The sequence below is a fragment of the Lemur catta genome, chromosome 2, assembly GCF_020740605.2.
Source record: "Lemur catta isolate mLemCat1 chromosome 2, mLemCat1.pri, whole genome shotgun sequence".
Taxonomy (NCBI): domain Eukaryota; kingdom Metazoa; phylum Chordata; class Mammalia; order Primates; family Lemuridae; genus Lemur; species Lemur catta.
The window spans coordinates 128,326,455-128,350,267 of record NC_059129.1 but is presented as its reverse complement, the minus strand read 5'-3'; the positions used below and the strand labels follow the sequence as shown (position 1 = coordinate 128,350,267).

The following is a 23,813-nucleotide window of genomic DNA, read 5'->3' as shown; positions in this document are numbered from 1 at the left end:
TCATTCCCTGCCTTTCCCAGGCACAAGGAAGGGAGAGAAAGGAGGGGTAGTTTTGAAAGTTTGAATTTCTGAAAGCATAGGATTAAACATTAAACCTGAGTGAGATGAAGAAACAAGATGTCTAGCCTAGTCAGAATGCAGGGTTGACAGTCCAGAATATTTTGTGCTGAGAATGAGTAAATTTCATTCTTGCATATATCTATGTTGAGGCTATTTAATCAAACTTATTAATATGCTCATGCAAATACATAAAACCAAACATAGTATTTGAAAAGGCTTTTATATTGCGTTTGGTTTTACACACTTGCAAAATTCCCCTGAGAAGATTTCACTGCATGGACTGTTTTGACTGAGGCTTTAAAATTATGTATTTTCAATAAAGCTTGGACATAAGATGACTCCTTTTGTTCCTGGCAAATCTCCCTATAGCAAGCATAGACATTAGTCATTACTCCAAAATTCTTTGATCTGTACTCAAAATTAGGGTCATCTGTCTCAAAACTTTTCATTGCTTCATTGATGAGCAGGCATGAAAGCATCTAAATATCTTTGAATGGAAAATACTGTTTCCATGGGGACTTCTTCAGTGATCCTGAGTGCTTCCATCCCTATAAATCAGATGAGTTTGAATGATTTTGAGTGGCTTGTCAGCATTGGATAATTGGTTTGGCTTAGTGAAGGACAACAGGGTTGGTCACTCAATTATTACAAAATCACAAACATGAGTTTTAGATATTACTGTGTGGTTATTACTATGTGGGGTTTTTTTTTTGAGCACAGTACAAGAATAGCCCACATAAATATGTAAAAATGCTTCCTGATACCATATGTATTAGCTTACCATTGCTATTATAAAAAGTGACCACAAATTAGTGGCTTAAATGACAAATTTATTGCCTAACAGTTTTGGAGGTCAGAAGTTCTGAAATCAAAATGTCAATAGAGTAGTACTCCTTTTGAGGCTCTCAGGGAGAATCCATTTCCCTTCCTTTGCAAGTGTCTAGAGGCTACCTGCATTTTTTAGCTTTGGCCCCTTCACATCACTCCGATCTCTGCCACCATCATCACATTTCTTTTCTCACTCTGACTGTCCTGCCTCCCTATAAGGGCCCCAGTAATTATAGTTGGACCCCTGGATAATTCAGGATAGCCTCCCCATCTTAATATCTTTAACTTAATCACAGCTCAAAGTCCCTTTGTTAGGAAAGGTAACATAGTCACAGGTTCTGAGAATTAGCACATGGATGGCTTTGGGGAGGGGACATTTCTACCACACTGTATTAACTAAAAAAGCAAGAAATGGTATGACCGAGTGCATCTCTAAATGTTAAACTCTAAAAGTTAATTTCTGACAATGACTTCTTACCTGTCAATTGTGCTCAGTGTCAAATGTGTCCTTGATGCATCAGTTTTTCGGCGTTATTGAGACTGCCAACTTCCAGCCCATTTTATCGTGTCCCAACATTGTCCTCTGTGTTTCTTTCTCGGTTCCTTCTAGACTCATCCTTTTCACCACCTGAGGCCAGTATGATTGACTCACCTGCTTGTCTTTTTGTAGCACCTACTCTTCTAAACTAAACTTTTAATTTCTTCACTCTGTCTGGCCTGTTAAGGTTTCTTGGAGGAAATCCCAAAATAGTCCTTGTTATGACCAAGTAAATTCAAGGCCTTCAGCCTCTCCGGGGCCCTCAGGGTAGCCCAGAAAGCCTTCTATGTTTCCACTGTCTACGCTGGGTCTGTTACAAACTCCATCATCTGTTCTTTCAGTCTCTTCAGGCAAGTCTTTGAGGCTACTATCAAAAAGACATTAAAAACTGATAAAGATGCTCAAAAAAGGGAAGTCTTATATGCTGTTGGTGGGAATGTAAATTAGTCCAGTCATTATGGAAAAAAGTATGCAGGTTTCTCAAAAAACTGAAAGTGGAGTTACCACATGATCCAGCAATCCCACTATTAGGTATTTATCCAAAGGATGGCAAATCAGTATATCAAAGGGATACCTGCACCCTCATGTTTATTTCAGCACTATTCATAATAGCTAAGATATGGAATCAACCTAAATGTCCATCAACAGAAGAGTGGATAAGAAAGTGTGGTATTATATACACAACGGAATACTATTCAGCCACAAAAAAATAAAATCCTATCACATGCGCAACACGGATGAGCCTGGAGGACATTATGTTAAGTGAAGTAAGTTAGGCACAGAAAGATAAATACTACATGTTCTCATTCACATGTGGGAGCTACATAAACATTCTGAGCTCATGGAAGTAGAGAATAGAATTGTTGGTATTAAACTCTAGGAAGTGAGGGGGGATGGGAGAGGTTGCTTAATAGATACAAAATTACAGCTAGATAGGGGAAATGAATTCTGATGTTCTGCAGCACTATGGCATGAATATTCTGAAAAAGCCGTAAGAGAGGATTTTGAATGTTCAGCACATGAAAAAATGATAAATGTTTGAGGCGATGAATGTGCTCATTTCTCTGATTTGGTTATTATACATTGTATACATGTATTGAAATATCACACTGCATACCATAAAATATATAGTTATTATATGTCATCTAGTTCAGTAGGTAAAAATTATATTTGATATGGTTTTAATTTATACTTTTCTTATTATGATTGAGGTTGCTTTCTTTCATTTGAGATGCTTTTATTTTTCTCTGAATTGTTCATGCTATTTGCCATTATTTTCTATTATATGAGTTGCATTTTCTCCTAGTTTGTTTATATATTTTGTCTTTCCTTTAGTTTTTGCAATTCAGGAGTTTTAGTTTTTATGTAATTGAATTTATGAATCTTATTTTATGATTATTAGATTATGAGTCATTGTTAGAAAGGCCTTTCCCGTACCTAGGAAACTTCCAGTTTTCTTTTATAATACTACCTTTTTAAAAAACATTAAATATTTGGTTCATTCACAATTTGTCAGGGTAAAAGATACGAGGTATTGATCCAACTTTTTTTTTAATCTAGATGGTTTTCCAATTGTCCTAACACTATTTATTGAACAATCCATCTTTCCTCACTCATTTTAGGTACAACTTTGATTATTATATTTTCCAAATTCCTGTATGTATTTATTTCTAATATTGCTTTTTCTATTTTGTTATTTCTATCAATTGGTGTGCTCATAGTCAGTTCCATACTGCTTTATTTAATGAAGGCTTTATAATATGTTTTAATATTTGTTTGGCCTAGTCTTCTAGTCCGTGTTTATTGCTGTTTTTATTCAGAGGCTTCTTAACAATCTTGTTTGTTAGTTTTTTACATATGACCTTTAGAATTCACTTATTTAGTTTTAAAAATAAACAAACAAGTAAATAAATAAAAACAAATGTTGACATTTTTATTGAAATTATGAATTTATAAATTAACTTGAGACTTGCCAGTTATGAAGTAGTGTTGCTTTCTAAGAACATGATATGTGCTTCCATTTGTTTAAACCTTCTTTTGTGTTGTTAAATAGTTTCATAATTTTATTCATAAAGTTGTCACTCTTACAAATGGGACCTTTTCTTTCATTATATCCCATTACATCTTATAAAAACTACTGATTTGCATATATTAATTTTTTACCGTATTACCTTATTAAATTATCTTAATTTTAAAGTCACTTTTCAGTTTATTTTTTGGAGATTGTAGTAGGCACCAACATAGCCTAATCCCATATAGTCTTTTCACAATGTAACATTGATACTCTTCCATGAAGACTTGGGGGTCTATGTTCTCTTCCCTTTAATGTGGGCAGGGCTGTGACTACAGCAAACACGACACTATGTGACTTCCCAAGCTAAGTTAAGGGATATACTTCTCACCTAGACCTGCTGGGATCCAGATACCATATTGTGGTAAAGCCAAGCAACCACATGGAAATGACACGTAGTCACATGGGATGAAGCCAGACAGCCACATGGAAAGGCCATGTAGTTGTTCCAGTCACAGCCTCAGCCAAGGTCTCAGCCAACAGCCAGCAGCAATCCCTAGATACGTAAGTGAGCGAGCCTTCATATGACTCTAGCCACCAGCCTTCAAGGCACCCTAGCAGATACCCAGTGACACATAGACAAGCTCATTCTACCAAGTCTTGCCCAAGTTGCAGATTCATTAGCAAAATACATGTTGTTGCTTTAAGCCACTAAGTTTTGGGGTGGTTTGTTGGCACTGATAGATAACTGGAACAAGTTTTGTGTGTGTGTATGTGTGTGTGTGCATGCATCTGTGTTTGTTTAAAATCATATCATCTGCTTATTGTGATACTTTTACCTTTTTTCATTTTAATAACTCTAATTTTTCTCTAGTTGTGGTCTAGGGATAAAAACAACCACTCAATGTGATGTATGTTGCCTTCAAAATCCAATAAGACACACCAAGCAATGTGCCTCTTTCCTAGTGGTAATGCATATAAAATCAAACAATTTGATTTTACTTTAGAAAGCAAATATTAGCATGTCTCACTCAGATCACTGGAGCTTTAGAAACTTCACAAGGGTAGATGACCCCAGATTTCTTTTTAGAGGGGGCCATTTATCTATTATCCTCTGTCATGCATGTCTTATTAAGGTGTCTAGGATACTGGCTACATCATCCAAGCAGTATGAAATAATCAATGTGAACAGAAATGTGATGTTCCATGAAATGATTAGGCAATCAAGATCACTGTATACTAAATCATGGTATATAGCCAGAATTTTTTTTTTTTTTTGAGACAGAGTCTTGCTCTGTTGCCTGGGCTAGAGTGTTGTGGCATCAGCCTAGCTCACAGCAACCTCAAATTCCTGGGCTCAAGTGATCCTTCCACCTCAGCCTCCCGAGTAGCTGGGACTACAGGCATGTACCACCATGCCTGGCTAATTTTTTCTCTATATATTTTTAGTTGTCCACATCATTTCTTTCTATTTTTAGTAGAGACGGGGGTCTCGCTCTTGCTCAGGCTGGTCTCAAACTCCTGACCTCGAGCGATCCTCCTGCCTCAGCCTCCCAGAGTGCTAGGATTACAGGCGTGAGCCACTGTGCCCGGCCTAGAGCCAGAATTGAAATAGCATTGAGAAAATATAGAGAAGACATACTGCTGTCCTTGCAAAGTAAAAGCAAATTTGAGTATGTCCATACCATGTACCAAGGATTGTACTGATTTACTCCAGCAAAGGGAGATCTCTTCTGGAAGAGCTGCTGTAAATGGAGTCATCACTTAAGTAAGTTTACAGTAATTTATTGTCATTCTCCAAAATCCATCCATCTTTTGTACACAGGCCGTATTAGTTTGCTAGGACTGCCATAACAAAATACCACAGACTGGTGGCTTAAACAATAGAAATTTATTTTCTCACCATTCTGGAGGCTAAAAGTCCAAAATCAAGGTGTCAGCAGGTTTGATTCCTCTGAGACCTCTCTCCTTAGCTTATAGTCAGGGGCCTTTTCATCATGTCCTTACATGGTCTTTGCTCTGTGTGTGTGCATTCATGGTGTCTCTTTGTGTGTCCAAATTTCCCTTTCTTATAAAGGTACCACTCAGACTGGATTAGGGCCCATCCTTATGGCTTCATTTTAACTTAATCATCTTTATCTCTAACTACAGTCACATTCTGAGATACTGGGTGTTAGTGCTTCAACATATGAATTTTAGGAGGGGCACAATGTAAGCCATAACACAGGTCAAACAGTTAACTCTAGTTGTGGTGGCAACCACCAACCCAGGACCCTTCAAGTCTTTGATGGTGGCACTAATTGCAGCACTTATTCCAAGGGTGCAGTATTGCTTTGCTTTTCTGTTTTGGTGGATTTCTGCTTGACTTCTCCTTAATAGTCCCAACTCCGGTAAGTCCGCTAGTGCATACTACATTTCTATCTAATGTAAGTATAATGTGAGTTCACCATGAGGCACCTGGGCCTGAATTGCACATTGTCTCGTATTAAAATTGCAACCCTTGTTTCTTTTTGTTTACAATGGTAAGATGTGCTCTTGACTATCTTCTTTGCAATCTTTCATGATTACTTCATTTTGTGTTTGTTTCGCAACACAAGGCATGGAGTTGGATTTTCCCAACTCTTTTTCTTTCAGTATTGAATCAAATTCTTTTATATTTATCGATATAACAGATATGTTTGGCTGGAGTTCTTTCATAGTATTTTATGACTTGTTAGTTTTCTACAGAATCATATTTATCAACTGAACTTTTCTCCTTCAGGCTGAAATTTTTAATAATTTAGTTAAGAATGGGATATATGTACATTTACTATTAAAGTATATCTGCCTTGATTTATCTGTAAATAAATTATCGGGAGCTTCTAGAAACATTTATCTCCCCTTTATGTGGGTACAGAGCCCGTGGCAGTGGCCAACAGGAATAATCAGGCTCACTTAGGAAGTGTTGTGGCCTGTCTTAAATTACATTTAAATTTAAATGTAAGTTAAAATTAAAATTTTTTAAATTAAAAAATTTATATTTCTAAGATTTTTTAATTTTAAAATTAAATTATAATTTCTGGAGTGAATGGTTTTACATCACTTGATCTTTCTTAGCACAGTCAATACCTATATTTGTGTTAAGTAATATTTTATAATTTATAATATATTTTCTACCTTGAAAATAATGATGGTCAAAGACTTTGTAAATTAGCTTTTTAAAATAATTATTCTTTTGTAATTATCAAAAAGATACACATTTTTAAAATTAGAAAATTATAGGAAAGAACCAGTTTCAATAAACCCATTTTCAACAGGTAATAGAAAAAAAGTAAGAAAGGAGACACCAGTGTTGTTAGGATTTTGAGATATACCATGTAGACATCAGGTTTGGGGTTGATTGGTCTTTATTAAAGTCAGAGTTTGAATCCAGGAAAAGTTTCACACAACTAAATCAGGAGATCGAAATACACTCAGAGTTTAGACTAAATTGATGTCATTGTTACTGACATTGCCTATTTGAGGCAACTGTGACATTATTACAATAGGAAACATTTACCCCTCTACCCCTTGGGCCCACAGGGTAGCATAGGTTCATTCTTCCAGCCACCTTTAGGGCTAAATGCATGGAACCTTGCTTTATGTCTGCCCCTTTGATTTTAACATATTTTTCAATAAGAAGCACAATAGGATTTTATTCTTTCTTGATTAGATGGAGTTATAATTGCAAAAATAAAAAGCCAATCACCAATTTTTGTTTTAAAAGTAGAAAAGTAAAAAAGAAAAAAAAGATGTTATTATCAATAATGAGTTTGGGAAGAATTATTTAAAACACAATGAGGGTGAGTCATTTTGGAAACAGCTGTACTCTATTTTTATACATATTTGTATATAAAAGATGTCCTACCCCTGGGGGTGGGTGGGTGATGCCATTGCTTCCCATGCCTGGGCAATAATGAGTCTTCAATGGCGGCCCAATCCAGCTCTTCCATTTAGACTTGGATTTCATTCCAATTTAGGCTTCACTTTCTCTTCTTCCATACCTAGAAATATAGGCAAAGTGCGTTATTTGAGCATCAGATTAAACTATGAGTAGGTTTCCTAAGCTGCTCCCAAGAAATCATGTCCCCTCCCTTCTCCCATCCACCCTCCTGACCCACTCCCTTTGCCCCCTCCTAGCTAAGAAGGAAAGCCCATTTATGACTTTCTCCAGAAACATCCTCAGTGACTTTTCTCCCCACCCTTTCCCCAGAATCAGGACACATCTGTGGGACACACCCAGCTCCTATGGCCTCTGGGAGAGAGGGCTGCAAGTGCATTTGTGACTTGCTGGGTTTACGCAGAAACTGTAGACTACTTTTTAACCAGCTTCCAGCAACAGGACATGTGCACCTCATGACTTTAAAACAGACTTAATTTAGTTTTACTTTAGCTCTGTCCCTTCCCAAGGCACGGACTCTGGATGTTCAAATGCCAAGAAGTATTTATTTTTTAAGTTCATAAAAAGCTTACTAGCCACAAGAATTGCTTATAAAAGATACCCAATTACCTTAAACTCAAGCTATCCCTTTATTCAACCCAATCCTGGTAGACCTGTTTTTCTCCCTGAAGGACCTGTGCCTACTGGATCAGTGAGACCTTTGCCTGCTGTCTGTAGTGAATAGCTGTGTTTCATTTTCCCAGAGATGAAAATGTTCAAGTCATTCTCATGAATTATAGTTAAATCTGACAAATGCTTCTCGCTTCTTTTTGCTTTGGCTTCTAGCGAAACATTTTTCTAATCATACCAAATTCTTAGAGACTTTTTGTTTGTTTTGTTTCAATAGCAACAATGGAACAAAAGAACTCAAAATACTTCTTTGTAGGTTTTATTAGTACTCTTTCATAAATTGAAAGCTCTCTGAGGGCCAGGGCCCTTCCTTGTTTTGTTCCTGACTATAGCCCACTTCCTTACTATAGACGAACACTTAACACAGTGTTAAGTGTTCGTCTCATAGTAAGAGCTCAATTAATCAATGTTGAATAAATTAATAAACAGTGAACATTTAGAAGATCTCAGAAGGCTGGGCTAGTGGAGAGCAGTAGAACAAGAATGGGCCTCTACACTATAAAAAAATTGTGAAGTCTAACCCCAGAGGATCATAATGATAGGGTTTACATTAGGAAGGACCCCACCTCACCCCCTACTTCTGGCTCCTACTATATGTCTTGTGTGGTCAGAATGGTGGCAATGGGAGGTGGGTAACATGCTCTGAACAGGCATCTGCAGACAGTCTTTTATGTTTGGTTTTCATGGCTAAGAAACTGGCAGAGATTTAGAACACTTTTTCCAAATTCCTTCTCAGAAATCATACTAAGGAACACTTCAAATTGAGGAGTCAGGACATCTGAAGGGAAAAGGAATAGGGTTGAAGGTGAGAAGGTACACCATGCCTTCATTGTTGGGTAACCAAGGCAAAGGCAGAAAATACAGCACAGATTCCATTCAACCAGCGCACATGTGACTTGAGTCCCAACTTCTGTCCCATGTCCCCTCTCCTGTGGAGAAGCTATCAGGGGCTAATAGCAGTTTGCTTTTCTTTGAAAGTCTGTTTCCTCCAAAGCATTCTCCTGCAGATGGGTTGTCTTGGCAGCAATGGTGGAATCTTCAAAAGCAGGGGTGGAGAACAGGGGGTGTTCATTGACCTAGAGAGGGAAAATGGCTCCCCACTACTTTAGTTTGACATTTGTGAGGGAGAGGGAAAAAATTAGATAGCTGTAAATAATGTTTGGAAGAACAAGAGGTACAATTTCCATACAAAAAGCAGAAAGAGACCTGTCACAAAGCTGAGGCAGGCTGCACTTAGGGGGATCGAAGGGACGAGACTGCTGGGCCCTGAAGGAACCAGTCACGTGCCCTTCCTGCAGGCCAAGAGACAGGCTCAAGCAGGCGGCAGGCTCTTGGGGGAAGTGATCTGGAGGGGAAGCCGAAGGAGAAGGAACGTGGAGGTTTCTGCTCACAGAGAACTGGTGTACTGTGCCCTCACCCCAACCTTTTGCTTTTGAGTACTCTCATTTCCGCTCTTATATAATAAAATTTGACATTAATAAGACTGGTCACCTCAGTCAGATACACTGGAGCTGGGATAGAGCTTAAGTACAGAAATACTTTGGCTGTTATGCATTGAATTTTGTCTCCTTCCCCCCAAATGCATATATTAACCCACAGTATCTCAGAATGGTAGATAATGCCAAGGGTGTGCCCGGACAACTATTTGCTAAAGAAATTAGGTCGTGACTCATGGATCCAATCAACCATCTCAGCAGAAGCCAGAAATAGAGAGGTGGTTATCCAGGAACGACCTGGGGAGTACCCTCTTGTCTGACTGCTTGGACCCCATGAATTGCATGGGAGGCCAATATGGTTTTTGAAAATTTTATACTAGCAGCAACATTGCCAGACTGGACTGAAAGGGCCAGAGACAGGATGAAATGAAGGGCCAATGACTCCAAAGACCATGCAGGGACTGCTTCCTCCTTGGTTGCAGAGGGTGGGGCTGCTACCCAGTGCTGAGGGGGCAGGGTTACTGTTACCAGTGCCTGGAAGGTGGGGCTCCACATCCTTCCCCAGTGAGCCCTGAGGACAAAGCACCCAGCCAAGAGGATTATTTTCAAGCCTTAACATCGAATGGAACTTTCCCTGCTCGTTTTCAGACTTGCTTGGACACCATGACCCCTTTTTTCCCTGCAATTTCTCCTGTTCAGAATGGAACTTCTATGCCTGTCCCACTTTTGTGTTTTGGATGCAGATAACTTTTTGTCTAGTTTCCCAGGTTCACACATAGCTGGAGAACAATTTTGCTTCAAGATGAATCACACTCTGAGTTTCATGCATACCTGATTTTTATATGTAAGATGAGATTTTGGACTTACTAAGAGTTGATGCTGAAAAGACTTTTGGAGCCATTGGGATGGGACTGTTTTCATTGCGTGAAGGACATGAATTTTGCTGGGGGAGAAAGTGCGGTGTTATGAGCTGAATGTGTCCTCCCAAAATTCAAATGTGGAAGTCCTAAGCCCCAGTGCCTCAGAATGTGACCTTACTTGGAGATAGGCTCTTCATAAAGTTAACATGAGGTCATCAAAGTGGGTCCTAATCAAACATGACTGGTGTCCTTACTTTTAAAAAGGAAAGAATTTGGAGACAGTCTCACATACAGGGAGAACACTAGAATGGCCTAGAACAGATTCTTCCCTCACAGTTCTCAGGAGCCAGTTCTGCCAATACCTTGATTTTGGACTTCCAGCCTCCATAAATGGGAATCAATAAATTTCTATACTTTGTTATGGGAACCTTAGCAAACTAAAGCAACTTCCACAAAGCCATCCTGAGTGACTTGCTTTTCAAGAGCAAATGCTTGACTATTACTTTAATCTATTTTAAGGGCTTTTTAAAAGTTCATATTTCATATCAGTTTGGCCTGTTTTATTGTTTTATAAGCTAGGTCTGTAGTTGTGAGTAAAGTTTCCAAACTCTCACGTGTCTGGGTTTCCAAAACATGGCAACATTTTGATAGTTCACTGGAAATAACCCTGGATTGAACATCAGAAGACACTGGCTCTTCTACCACCTATTCTGGGAGGTCACTTAAGAGTTCTTAGGCTGCAGTTGCCTTTAGAAAAAGGAAAGGGTCAGTTGGATGATTTCTAATTTCCCTTTCAACTGTTCAATTCTGTAATAATGCAACTTCATCTTGAAGTTGGAGCTAATATAACATAACCAACCAAAGCAAGTTGAGCCATCAGAAACCATTATGGAAAAAACGAAGGTGGCTTAAATGCAGTATTCCTTCTTGGGAAATTTTTTTTTTTTTTTTTTTTGAGACAGAGTCTCGCCCTGTTGCCCGGCTAGAGTGAGTGCCGTGGCATCAGCCTAGCTCACAGCAACCTCAAACTCCTGGGCTTAAGCGATCCTACTGCCTCAGCCTCTCGAGTAGCTGGGACTACAGGCATGCGCCACCATGCCCGGCTAATTTGTTTTTTTTCTATATGTATTTTTAGTTGGCCAGATAATTTCTTTCTATTTTTAGTAGAGACAGGGTCTCGCTCTTGCTCAGGCTGGTCTCGAACTCCTGAGCTCAAACAATTCGCCCGCCTCGGCCTCCCAGAGTGCTAGGATTACAGGCGTGAGCCACTGCGCCCGGCCATTCTTGGGGAATTTTGTACTAGTTGTGTAGTAATCGGGTTGTAATACTGTACCCCATTGTACTCAGTTCATTCCAACACATGCGTGTGCACATGCACACGGCACACACTGCTTTTAATCAGCAATTTCCAGCTCATGTACTAACAGAACCACACAGCTAGTGTGACTGAGTGAAGTGGCCAGGTGAGATCTAGGGATAATGAGAGAGCCATAGAAAGCAGGCAATGGATACTCAATCCTACTCCACTGTTGCCAAAAGAGAATAGTGGGCTCGGTGTTTTCCGGAGCTTAAAATGTTTGGTGAGATGCTGAAAATCTGGCCTGTATGTCAAATCTCCCAATTTTTAAATGTTGGCTCAAAAACAAAAATCCCACTGTGCAGGCCTAACAAAACTTCTTGGTGAGTAAAATTTGGGGCATGCCATCAGTTTGTGACCCTTCCTGTAAATGAGGAAGATGCCTACTTGACACAAAACATCGCGTCTTTGGAATTAACTAGATAATCCCTTATAGATGAATTAATCTCTGTATCTGAAAAGAGTTACAAAATGTTAGTCAACCCTTACTCATGTTACTTAAGAGAATGGCACAGATAAATTGAACAGATCCTTCAAAAACCATTAGTTTCATTATTCACTTTTAACTACTCATTCAAAGCTGCTAAAAAGCAGTATTCTATTAATCTGGATTGGATGATTATCTCTGCTGGTTTTTAGATCATCTTCTCACAGAAGTAGTAGAACTATGGCCAAAGGAATATCAAACCAAACAAATCAAGGAGAAGCAGTCAGTCAAAAGTACTTCCCCAATAACATATATTGGACATAGTAGTTTAAATTTAAATACAACTTTTCTCCCAAGAAGCCAAGAAAAGCTTATATTTTGATCTCAAAATATTTTTGTAAGTTAAATAAATACTTCTATAAATTAACTAATAGAGAAAAATTACTCTTCCCATTGAAAGATGGAAACACTGTTAAAAGATTCATTTCTGGTCCTTTAAGCCGTAGCCTGAAATTGAATAAAAAAATGGGACACCTTTTCTAATAGACCACTTATTAACATCAAAAGCTGCTGAGAAAAGAAATGCTCAGATTCCTCTGGGCTGATACCTTGACACGTACAATCTTAGAAGATCCACACACAAAACAGTCTGATTCAATAACCGTGACATGAGTGTGCTTTATTTGTCTGATTAGACTGAGGTCCTGGCAGAGTGGCGCTCAGTGTCTGGGGCACAGAGTCCATTTACTGGTGATGTCTAGAATGCTGGGACTCTGTCGGAGGAGATGTCCAGAGCTCTCTAAATCCCCAAACCATCTTGCCTTTGGCTGTATTTTCATGCAGGTCTTAAATCACTACATGTCTGTGGCTGTCGCTTTTTCCACCATCCAATTTTTATGTTATCTTAGATACACTTTGGACAGGTTTTGCACAGCTTGGATAAGATTACATGCCTTGCCAAGATGGAGGCTCTGCCATAAATGGAAACAAAAGAGAAATCAAATCATCGGTTAAGAGAGTTTCTACAGTAATGAGGTATTACCCTTTATTGCATGTCCCTCTCTGCCACCTTCAAGCCTTCAATATGACAGCCACTGGTGAGTCACGGTGGCCAGAGGCATTCTACACTGCTTAGAATTCCAGCAGAATGGCAGTGAGGCCTCTCTGAGGTGCCCTCTCCATGTAAATGATGGCATAGAAAGTGAAGTGGAGATCTGGGTGACTTTTAATGAGACTGTTCGGTTACATTTAATAACTTATCTATTTAATTTTGGGTTCCTTTAGGTAAGGCAGCATTTTGTTAATCAGGGTGAACTTCTCTAATTTTTTTTTTGTTGTTAACACTAGATCTTTCCCTATAAAATTTATAGACATGCTTCTTTCCTCCTTAGACTTGGGTGTTTTGCTAGCTAATAAGACCAAGTGACTAGTAAACCTTTCAAGTAACTGCCAGCAGCTCTGAAATTAATGTTGTAGTTATAAAAATGAAACTCTTCTTAAGAGATCTTGTATGAAGGATAAAAGAAGAGGCTACAGTGGAATTTTCCCTTAGTCTCTGCATACGCTCTCGTCAGCAGTAATTCTCTTGTTTTATGCTCCCCTAAACAATACTTACTTTTCTGTGTATCCCAGATATAGTTGTTCAGAACTTCTCCCAGCAGGTATAGAAAGTTCATTAAGATGGTTGTAGACCCAAAGAAGAAGATTCTGGCTCCCGGGCCAATGTGTTCCAGAAAAGGGTACACCCACATGCCGGTTACGTGATGCACCCAGCACACCCTGCAATGGAATTGGAAAGGAGACAAGGCGGGAGTCATTCTCATGGCAGACAGATGTCAACGCTGCTGTGTTGCAAACAGACACTCCCCCACTATTACTGTTCCTCAGCAGTTACCAGTTTCAAGTTTGCTTGTGCCACTTAGGAACTACTAGAAACTTTGTTGTTCTTTGTTTTCTCTTACTTTTTAACCTCAAATAATTTTAGACTCCCAGAAGATGTGCACGGAGTACAGAGAGTTCCCCTGCATCCCACACTCAGCTTACCCTCATGTTAACATCTTGTATAATCCTGGGATAAGTCACTAAAATTAACAATTGGCCAGGCATGGTGGCTCATGCCTGTAATCCCAGCACTGTGGGAGGCGGAGGTGGGAGGATCTCTTGAGGCCAGGAGTTCAAGACCAGCCTGGGCAACATGGTGAGACCCCATCTCTACAAAAATGTTAGCCAAGGCATGGTGGTGCATGCCTGTAATCCCAACTACTTGAAAAGAAAAAAGAAAGAAAGAACTTCCCAGTGTCTCCACCAACATCCTTTCTCTGGTTCCAGGATCCAATCCCGGACCCCACGTGGTTTTAGTCATCGTGTTTCCTGAGTCTCCTCTGTGCTGGCAGTTCCTCAGTCCCTCCTTGTCTTTGATGACACTTGAAGAATTCTGATCAGGTATTTAAAACTGCTGGCTTTATTAATACTGTTAAACAATCTTATAAATCTCTTCTTTACATAATGAAACAATACAGCATTAGTCAACGATGCTATAATAAAACCTAGGTGAGTATGTGCACGGTATTAATGTCTTGCCGTACTGCCTTCCAACGAGATACCAACATGCTTTCCACACGCTGCCAGAACCATCCACAACCTACAGGGTACCAGGCTTCCCACTCCTCTGATCTTTGGATACCACATTTATTTCATTTTTTTCCTATTTTACATACTTAGTTGCAATAATTCTATTTGTGTTCTCGAGATATTTTTGGCTCAGTGCTAATAGCAACATCATTAATTGCCACTGCTTTCAAAAGTTAGTTAGAATATTCACTCCATTGCCTTGGTCCTGACATGACTGTTTTATAAAATATTCTTGAGTTCATTCCTTTATCAAATGTTAGCAGCTTTGGGGACTAAATACTATGCAAATAACTTTACTGCATTGGAAATGAAGATTACTTTTTACACATCCGTGTTTTAGGGTCATTTTCCTTATCCATGGCTTCACTCTTTAAGCAGTTTACTTACATATACCTTACCTATACATGCACCTCATCTGAGGCTCTAAACCTTGGAGCTTACATTATCAGTGAGGGTGGTACCACTCACTCCCCCCGCCAGAGGTAAAAATTCAAAAATTCATTCTGAGAGTGGTGGTGAAACAATTTTACCCTTTTTATGTAGAAAGCACAGATACATATACATACATATATGTATATATACACTCACGGATAAACTCATATATGTATACATAAGTATACGAATATATATACACACATATGCAACACATAAACAGATATATACTATATCTTTGGTATTAAAATTAAATGGCCCAGCAACTGAACTCCTAGGTATATAGCCAAAAGAACTAAAAGCAGGGACTTGAACAGATGTTTGTACACCAATGCTCATAGGTGTCAAAAGGTTGAACCAACCCACGTGTCCATCAACAGATGAATGAATAAACAATGTTGCACATACATACAATGGAATATTATTGCGCCATAAAAAGGAATGAAATTTTGATACATGCTACAACATGGATGAACCTTGAAAACCTGCCAAGTGAAATAAGTCAGGCATAGGACAAATAATATATGATTCCACTTAGATGAGGTTACCTAGAATAGGCAAAGTCATAGAGACAGAGAGTACAATAGAAGTTACCAGGGGCTGGGGGGAGTGGGAAACAGGGTGTGATAGTTTAATGGATACAAAGTTTCTGTTGGGGATGATGAAAAAGTCTGGGCTACAGATAGCAGTGATGGTTACACAACGTTGTAAATATGTTTAATGGCAATGAATTGCAAACTTACAAATGGTTAAAATAAGTATTGTGTTATGTATATTTTACCACAATAAAAAAATGTCATGGGGTAGAGATTAGGAAAAAATGTCTCAAAAGGCTCCTTGGTGGGTTGAGGAACACTCTTTTAGGGCAAAGAGGCATTTATTAGGTTCATACAGATCAGTCTGAATGTCCAAACTAAAAGATTTTTATCAACAAAGTAGGCAAAATTAGTCAGAAACTTTTTCTAAAAAAGTCTGAAGCATTTGTGAGAAGCAGCAAAAATTAAATTGTTAGAAGTACCCTATGGGATTCTGATACCTCATATTCCGTTTGTTCACAAATTAGAGAGAATTTTATCTTTCTAGTACTGTCTTAACTAATGTAAGGTGGTATTGTGCACCTATCAAGTGGTTTATTAATTGCCATGGAGATAAGATGCAATATCCCCCACATTTAATGCCATGAAGTGGTAATTGATGTTGTAAATCAACCTATAAAATTATAATCAGTCCATTCTACAGCCTGTTTTCACTGGAGCAGCCAGATGGATCCAGAATAAATGTGAGTCAGGCCATGCCACTATTGTGCTCTTGCTTTCTCTCTCACTTAGAGTAAAAGCCAGAGTCCCTAGATGGTTCTTCAAGGCCCAACCTAAGCTTGTCAGCACTTCTCTGATTCCATCTCCAGCTAGTCTCCCCTCGTTCACTCCACTCGAGCCACACCGACTCCTTGGGATACTTGAACACACCAAGCACGCTGTCTCAGGGATTTTGTATTTGTTCCCCTGTCTGGAACGTTACTCCTCATGCCCCCTCTCAACCCCTACTGGGCTCCCTATGTCCTTCACGCTTCCCCTCAAATGCCACTTTTTAAATGACGTCTTCCCTGGCCACTGTATCTAAAAATTGCAACCCCTATTCTGAAACTCTCTGTTCTCCCTCCCTTTATTTTTCTCCCCAGCCATTGAATATGCTACACTTATACTTACTTAGCTGCTTACTGTCTGTCCAACGAGCATAGGCATTTTGTCTGTTATGTTCATTGCTGTATTCTGTGGCCCTTGGACCAGAGTCTGGTACATAGTATGTACTCAATAATTATGTGTTGAATTAATAACACATTCCTTTATTTAAGGAACATCAACAACAACCTCTGTTTACTGAGCACTTACTCTATGGCACTTTGCCAATAACTTATAGTTTTTTAAAAATCTCATAAAACCCCTAAAATCTCTACACCCCTTGTCACTATATTTAAGTCAGGGGTAGGCAAACTTTTTCTATAAAGAACCAGATAGTAAATATTCTCAGCATTGTAGGCCATATGGTCTCAGTTATAACTACTCAATTCTGCCACTGAAGTGCAAAAGCAGCCACAGACAATATGTAAACAAATGAGTGTGGAGGTGTTCCAATAAAAATTTATTTATGGACACTGAAATGTGAATTTCATATAATTTTCATGTCATGAAATAGTCATCTTTTGATTTTTTTCAATCATAAAAATATAAAAACCATTCTTAGTTTGTGAGTCATAAAACAAATACAACAGGTGGTGGGCTGGATTTGACCTATGGGCTGTCGTTTGCTGACTCCTAGTTTAAGTGAATTTTTGTATTTCACAAAGCTCTGTCATGCACACGATGTCATCCAGTCTTCTCAGCAATCTAGATATACCATGTCATCCTCATCTTATTGATGCAAATATCAGAATTTATAGAGTATAAATGAGAATATGTCAGAACTGCCAATGCAAATGTGAAATTCTCAGGTCTGCAACTTGCAAGGCAAGGAAGCGGCACCTATTCTGAGTATGGTGCTTATAAACATGACATGTAATCTCCTTTACTTTAGATAATCACCCTATCAGGTATGATTATTCCCTTTTCACAGATAAAGAAACTAAGACCAGAATAAAGAATTTGTTTTAAAAACTAGCAAAGCTGGGAGAGAAAGAAATGCACATCTGATTTCTTTTTGGCTACATGGACTTCCTTCCCTAAATGAGGCATTTAATATTGTCTCCAAAATGGAAGTGAGGGTTTCTTGGTTTTGGTTGTTGTTGTTTGGTTTTTTAGGTTTTCTTGACTTGGTAGGTCATCAAAGATCTCAGATACGCATGTCCTGTTATTTGGGGTTCCACCTGGATCAGTGTGAATGATGCATCCACTTGTCCCAACAGGTTGTGCTTTCACCATTTGTGTCCTGATATTATCAGGACTCAATTCTCTGCATAAAGATGACTCATGGCCTTGCTCATCTATTTGTTGGGAGTTCTTAGTTCTTGGTTGACTTTCCATTTTTCTCATTCTAAGGCCTGCTTGTCTTAGTGCCCAGATAGCTTATGCTTAAGGTAATGACACCAATTTTAACTTTAGTCTAAGAAATCAATAACCATGATGTGAGTGTGTGTACATGTATATGCACGTATTAGTATCATAAGATTTCTGGATTGTCTCTTTTATTAAATGTGGCTCCAATTTCATTCACTTTAATGTGCAATTAAAAAATAACATTTATTCATGCCTCCTCTCTGAGTACTTTGCTGCACACTAGGGATACAAAAGTAAATGAGGCAGAGGTAATTCCTGTCTGCATGGAGTAAGGGCTAATGAGAAATACAGATATTAAAGGAAAACTTACAGGTGTAGTCAGAATGAAGAAAGGGTAAGTGTAGGGATACCATGAATAAGAAAGGGTAAGTGTAGAGATACCATGAATACATAGGGATTATTCCCTGCTTTTTTTTTCTTAATTGTCCACTTATCATTATTCTTTCTTTCTCTTGTGTATTCAACCTTCTTTCAAACCAGTATTTTTTTTTTTTTTTTTTTTTTTGAGACAGAGTCTCACTTTGTTGCCCAGGCTAGAGTGAGTGCCGTGGCGTCAGCCTAGCTCACAGCAACCTCACACTCCTGGGCTTAAGCGATCCTACTGCCTCAGCCTCCCGAGTAGCTGGGACTACAGGCATGTGCCACCATGCCCGGCTAATTTTTTTTGCTATATATATTTTTAGTTGGCCAGATAATTTCTTTCTATTTTTAGTAGAGACGGGGTCTCACTCAGGCTGGTCTCGAACTCCTGACCTCGAGCGATCCACCCGCCTCGGCCTCCCAGAGTGCTAGGATTACAGGCGTGAGCCACCGCGCCCGGCCCAAACCAGTTTTTTCATAGTTGATAAAGATGTTCCAATGTCTTTCATTAAAGAAAAATGAAAAGTGTCCATCAACTTCACAAATACAACTCTATATCCCTCCTTCCCTTCAAAGATAATCTTCTCCAAAAAGGGGCCCACATTCCCTGATTCCACATCTGAACTTTGTAGTCACTCTTCTACCTGCAACAGTCTAGCTTCTTTTCTTGATACTCCACCAAGGCATACTGGCTTCTTTGACATTAATTTCTCCTGGTTTCTTCCTACCACTTTGCCTGCTCCTCTTGGTTCCCTTTGTAAGTTCACCCTTCATGACCCTACCATGAAATGCTGAATTTCCTTAAGGCTTGGTTTCTAAGCTTTCTCATATTATGCATTCTCTGTGGATAAGTTCATCGAGGGCAATTGCATCATGTCCACTATCTTTATGTAGATACTTCACACATTTACTTCCTAACCTCAATTGCTCCTTTATTCCAGAAGTTTATCAAATAGTTCTCAAAACTTCTCATTTTACACATCTCAGAGATACCTCAAACTCAATATATCTAAAGCTAAAGTCATGCTCTTGCTCCAGAAACCTCCAATATTCCTTATCTCTGTGAAAAGTACTACCATTCATCCACTTTTATAGCTCAAGCACCTGGGAGTCATCTTTTGTACTTCCCTCTCTTTTATCACACATAGTCAATCCATTACCCTGTCTTATCACACATCTCTCTGGCATGCAGATTTTTTCCATCTCCGTCACCAGCGTCTTAATTTCTGTCACAAACATTTCTGTCTGGAGAACTGTGATAGTTTCTAATTTGTCTCCACATCTATTTTTGCCCCCTTCCAATCCATCCTCACTGCTGCCAGAGTGATTTTTCCAAACCAGAAATCTGAACATTATATCCTGGCTTTCAACATGTTAATGGCCTACCACTGCTTTTTTGTTAAAGACCCAAATTTTCGGCAAAGTCTAGAGAGCTCTTAACAGAGTGGCTTTTGCCTGTCTCTGGCCCATGTCATACTTTGGTCTGCTCCTCCTTGCATTCCTGCTCCACTGGCTTTCCTTTGCTGCCTTGATTTCTCCATGTTCCCTTTCATCATGTGAATTTTCTGCTGATGCCGTTAGTTACTCACCTCTTAGACTAGTTGTTTTATTTATTTATTTATTTATTTTGGAAACAGGGACTCACTCTGTTGCCCAGGCTAGAGTGCAATGGCATGATCATAGCTCACTGCAACCTCAAACCGCTGGGCTCAAGTGATCCTCCTGCCTCAGCGTCCTGTGTAGCTGGGACAACAGGTGTGTGCCATGACACCCGGCTAATTTTTTTTATTTTTTTGTAGAGACAGAGTCTTGCTATGTTGCTCAGGCTGATCTCGAACTCCTGGCTTCAAGTGATACTCCTATCCTGGCCTCCCAAAGTGCTAGGATTACAGGCATGAGGCACTATATATACCTGGACATATTTATTCTTTATGTATCAGCTCAACACTTATAATTGACCAATCATCACTTACTCAGGAAAGTTTCCCCTGATCCACCAGATTATGTCAGATTTTATCAAGTTCTTATAGAACCATGAATCTCCTTTATTTTTAAAGTTCTTTTATTAGTACTTACATTTGAATACCTTTATTTGAATAGTGTGTTTTTCCCCCTTTAGAATATAAGTTCTGTGAGATGACGGATTGTCTATTTTTACTTCTCTTTGTATTCTCAGCACTTACCACAATGTCTGTCACACACTAGAAGAATAAATGAATGAATAAAGTATCAATGGCATTTAAGCTGTGATAGGAAGGAGAGTAAATATTAGTTGAGTAAAGATGGGAGGAAAGAACTTTCTAGCCAAAAGGAAGAGCATGTCCAAAGGCCTGAGAACAAGGGGAAGCTCCCAGATGTTTAAGAAGAACATATTTTTTACAAAATTAAAAAACAAGACCGAGCATAGGAGGGGTGGGCAGCTAAACCGTTGCTTTTTAAGCCACAGTAAGAATTACAGGCTTTATGCTAGTGTGGACAATAGAAAGCCTTTGAAAATATTAAATAACTTTGAAATAGATCAGACTGACCTGAAAACCAATTGTATCAGAAATGGTGGTGGTCAGGACAGGAATGGTAGCATTGGGGATGAAAATTAGTGGATAGATTTAAGAGATATTTTGACCAGTGACTACCAAACTGTAGGTCATAAGCAGTGGTGTGCTGGATATGATCATGAGAGATGGTTGTTAAATCTTTACGAAGTTTGCAAGCTAGTTGGTTGGAAGCTTGACTTCAACCAAGGTGGGAGTATTTACACCAAGGATATGAACCAATGCTACACACAGGTCCCCCAACCCATGCCTCCAAAAGAGCTAGTGGTTAAACATTTGCCAGTCACCCACTAGTTACTAGCATTTAAAAAAACACCAACAGGAGAGAACAGAAGAGAAAGTACCAGAGGGCTTTGCATTTAATGATGATAAGAACTGTCTGTGAAACTTGGGTTTCAGTTACGTGTAAATGTGTATGTGAGTGTGCACATGCATGTGCATGCTGGCTGGGTCATGATGCAAAAGGCGTGTTTTTTTTAGTTTACAGTAAAAGAAATTTGACAGGCACTGATTCAGGAAATAGAATTAAGAGAACTTGGTGATTGATTGGATTTAGGCAGTGAGGGAACTGAGGTGAGTTAATGATTAATCATAGATTTTTGGCTTGATTAGCTGGGTGGAGAGAGCTGCCATTTCCTGAGATAAGGAATGCTGTCAGGGAGTGGGTTGGAGGGGAAGATGAGTTCAGTCTGGACATGTCGAGTTTGAGGTATCTGTCAGATATCCAAGTGGAGATGTCCTGAAGCAGTCAGTTATACGGGCTCCGAGTGTCGGGAAAGGACTGATGTGGCAATGCAGATATAGAGTTTGTTGGCAAAAAGATGGTGGTTAAAGCTGTCTGAACAGACTGAGATCTCCCAGGAAGAGTAGAGCGTATATAGGAAGTGGGCCCGTGAGAAGGCCCTGGTAAAGGCCAACATTTAAGGGCTGAGTCAAGGAGGATGAGGCTTTCAGGAGACCAAGGTGGGCTAGTGACGTTGAAGCAAGATGGAAAAGTGTGGTGTCTTGAAGCCAAGGGACAAATGATCCAAAGAAGAGACCACATCTATTAGCACAGGATATTCAAGAACTGAGAATTATTAAAAAACTGGCTTGGCTCTCCACCTATAAAGTGGAAGCAAAAACTTTTCGGATTCCAAGCGGTGTATGTATCATTCAGAGCTACTCTGGATGTGGACTGGGCATAAATTATAAATAGTAATTAAAAAACCAAATTGACCTCGTCAAGCTCAGTAGCTCTTTTCGCCACAGAGCCAAGGTTCATCCTATCCCATAGATCATGAGTTGTAGTGGTCACGGGGGCCCTAGAGGAGCCGCAGTGAGGTTGGCATGTCATCCCTTCCTCTGGCTCTCTCACCCTTATTTATCCTGGATGGACACAAGTACCTATCTTAGCACTGATGAGCTTTCAGTTTGTAAGATTATTTTGCACAGGATTTAAAAATTGCTTTATTATTCACATTTACATAGGAGCTAGGTTGTTTGAGAGGGATAGTGTTAGCTCCTAAGTTACATAGGACACAGACTCATATGCACTAGTGGCTAATAGCTAACTACACTGCTTAGTGACAGGCATTGTGCTAAACGCTTTATATGAGCAACTCTTTGGGGAAGGTACTATATTAGGACCATTTTACAGATGAGGACACTGAGGCCCAGAGAGGTGAAGTCAGTGGAGATGCTGGGAGACACACCTCTGCGGTTCAGTGCTCAGCCTGATTGATGCCAGACTCCTCTCCTGCTCTGAAGGCTGGGACTGTGGTGGATGGCGACGGGGCTCTCGAAAGCTTTTAATGTGCTCAGCACCAAAAAATGATCTAAGTATGAAATCGCTCTGTGAAGTTTTTCTTTTTTTCCCCACTATCTATAAAAGTAATTCATACTCATTATAGAAAATGTGTGAGATACAGAAATGTTGCAAGATGCAAGATAAATTACTTTTGGGTGAAGTTTTAACACAAGACTGAGTATCTTATAAAACTCGGGGATCAGATTTTACAACTTCCCCTGGTTGGGGGGTTGTGGGGAGGAACCGCTGCAGGGATAAAGCAATAAACACTTTCTTCAGAGAAGGCATTGACTCACCTCTTAAGAAACAGTAACATCATATGTGCATTTAACCTCCTGGAATTTACTGTGCTGCTTGGCAAGAGAGGAGCATGTGCCCCAGGGAGAGGTAAGACAGGGAATGTACATCAGCTTCTCACCCAGTGGATCTCTGCGCATCTCATGATACCTCCAACCTGAAGGACTTTTCAAGGGCATGTTGGACTTCTGGCTCAAATGCTGCTTTAGACTTGGCCTTTTCTTGAAACCTACCTGTCTAATATCACCCGAGTATGGACTGTACAGAGACTGGTTTGTGCTCTACTTTTGAGAATCCAGAATTCTGGAGTTTTCTGGGGTTCGTGTACTTATTCATTTATTCAACAAACGTTTCTTGAGTCTCCTTTCTGTGTCAGGTGGGGTGAGCGGTGGTGGGCATGCCAAGGCGTGGCCAGGAGGAGGTCACAGTGTGGTGGGTCTGCTGAGACGCCTACTGAACAGATTTTAGGTCCCAGGGAATAGGACAGAGGACCTCTGCTTAGATGGAAAGGGCTCAAAGTGTTTTCCTCAGTGAAGTGCATGGTAAGGCCAGAAAATGAATGCATCAATTCACAGGCAAATATCAAACAGAGGAAGC

The 23,813-nt window shown here is 39.5% G+C and overlaps 1 protein-coding gene and 1 long non-coding RNA gene across 6 annotated transcripts in view; one reads left to right on the top strand and one right to left on the bottom strand.

The window, feature by feature from the left end:
• Positions 1-23,813, top strand: part of LOC123633332 — a 46,559-nt gene that overhangs the window by 272 nt on the left and 22,474 nt on the right. The window contains exon 2 of the long non-coding RNA XR_006733577.1: positions 14,434-14,547. This is a non-coding gene — a long non-coding RNA (uncharacterized LOC123633332). The remainder of the gene's footprint in view (positions 1-14,433; positions 14,548-23,813) is intronic.
• Positions 6,806-23,813, bottom strand: part of AIG1 (androgen induced 1) — a 228,684-nt gene continuing 211,676 nt past the window's right edge. For 4 of the 5 annotated variants that reach the window (XM_045544481.1, XM_045544485.1, XM_045544482.1 and 1 more), the window contains 2 exons: positions 13,721-13,884; positions 6,806-7,459 (listed from right to left, as the gene is read on the bottom strand). In XM_045544481.1, the coding sequence (XP_045400437.1) occupies positions 7,422-7,459; positions 13,721-13,884 (202 nt within the window). In that variant the 3' untranslated portion in view covers positions 6,806-7,421. Of the gene's footprint in view, positions 7,460-12,763; positions 13,077-13,720; positions 13,885-23,813 lie in introns of those variants that run through there. The other variant, XM_045544484.1, reaches the window with a different exon arrangement.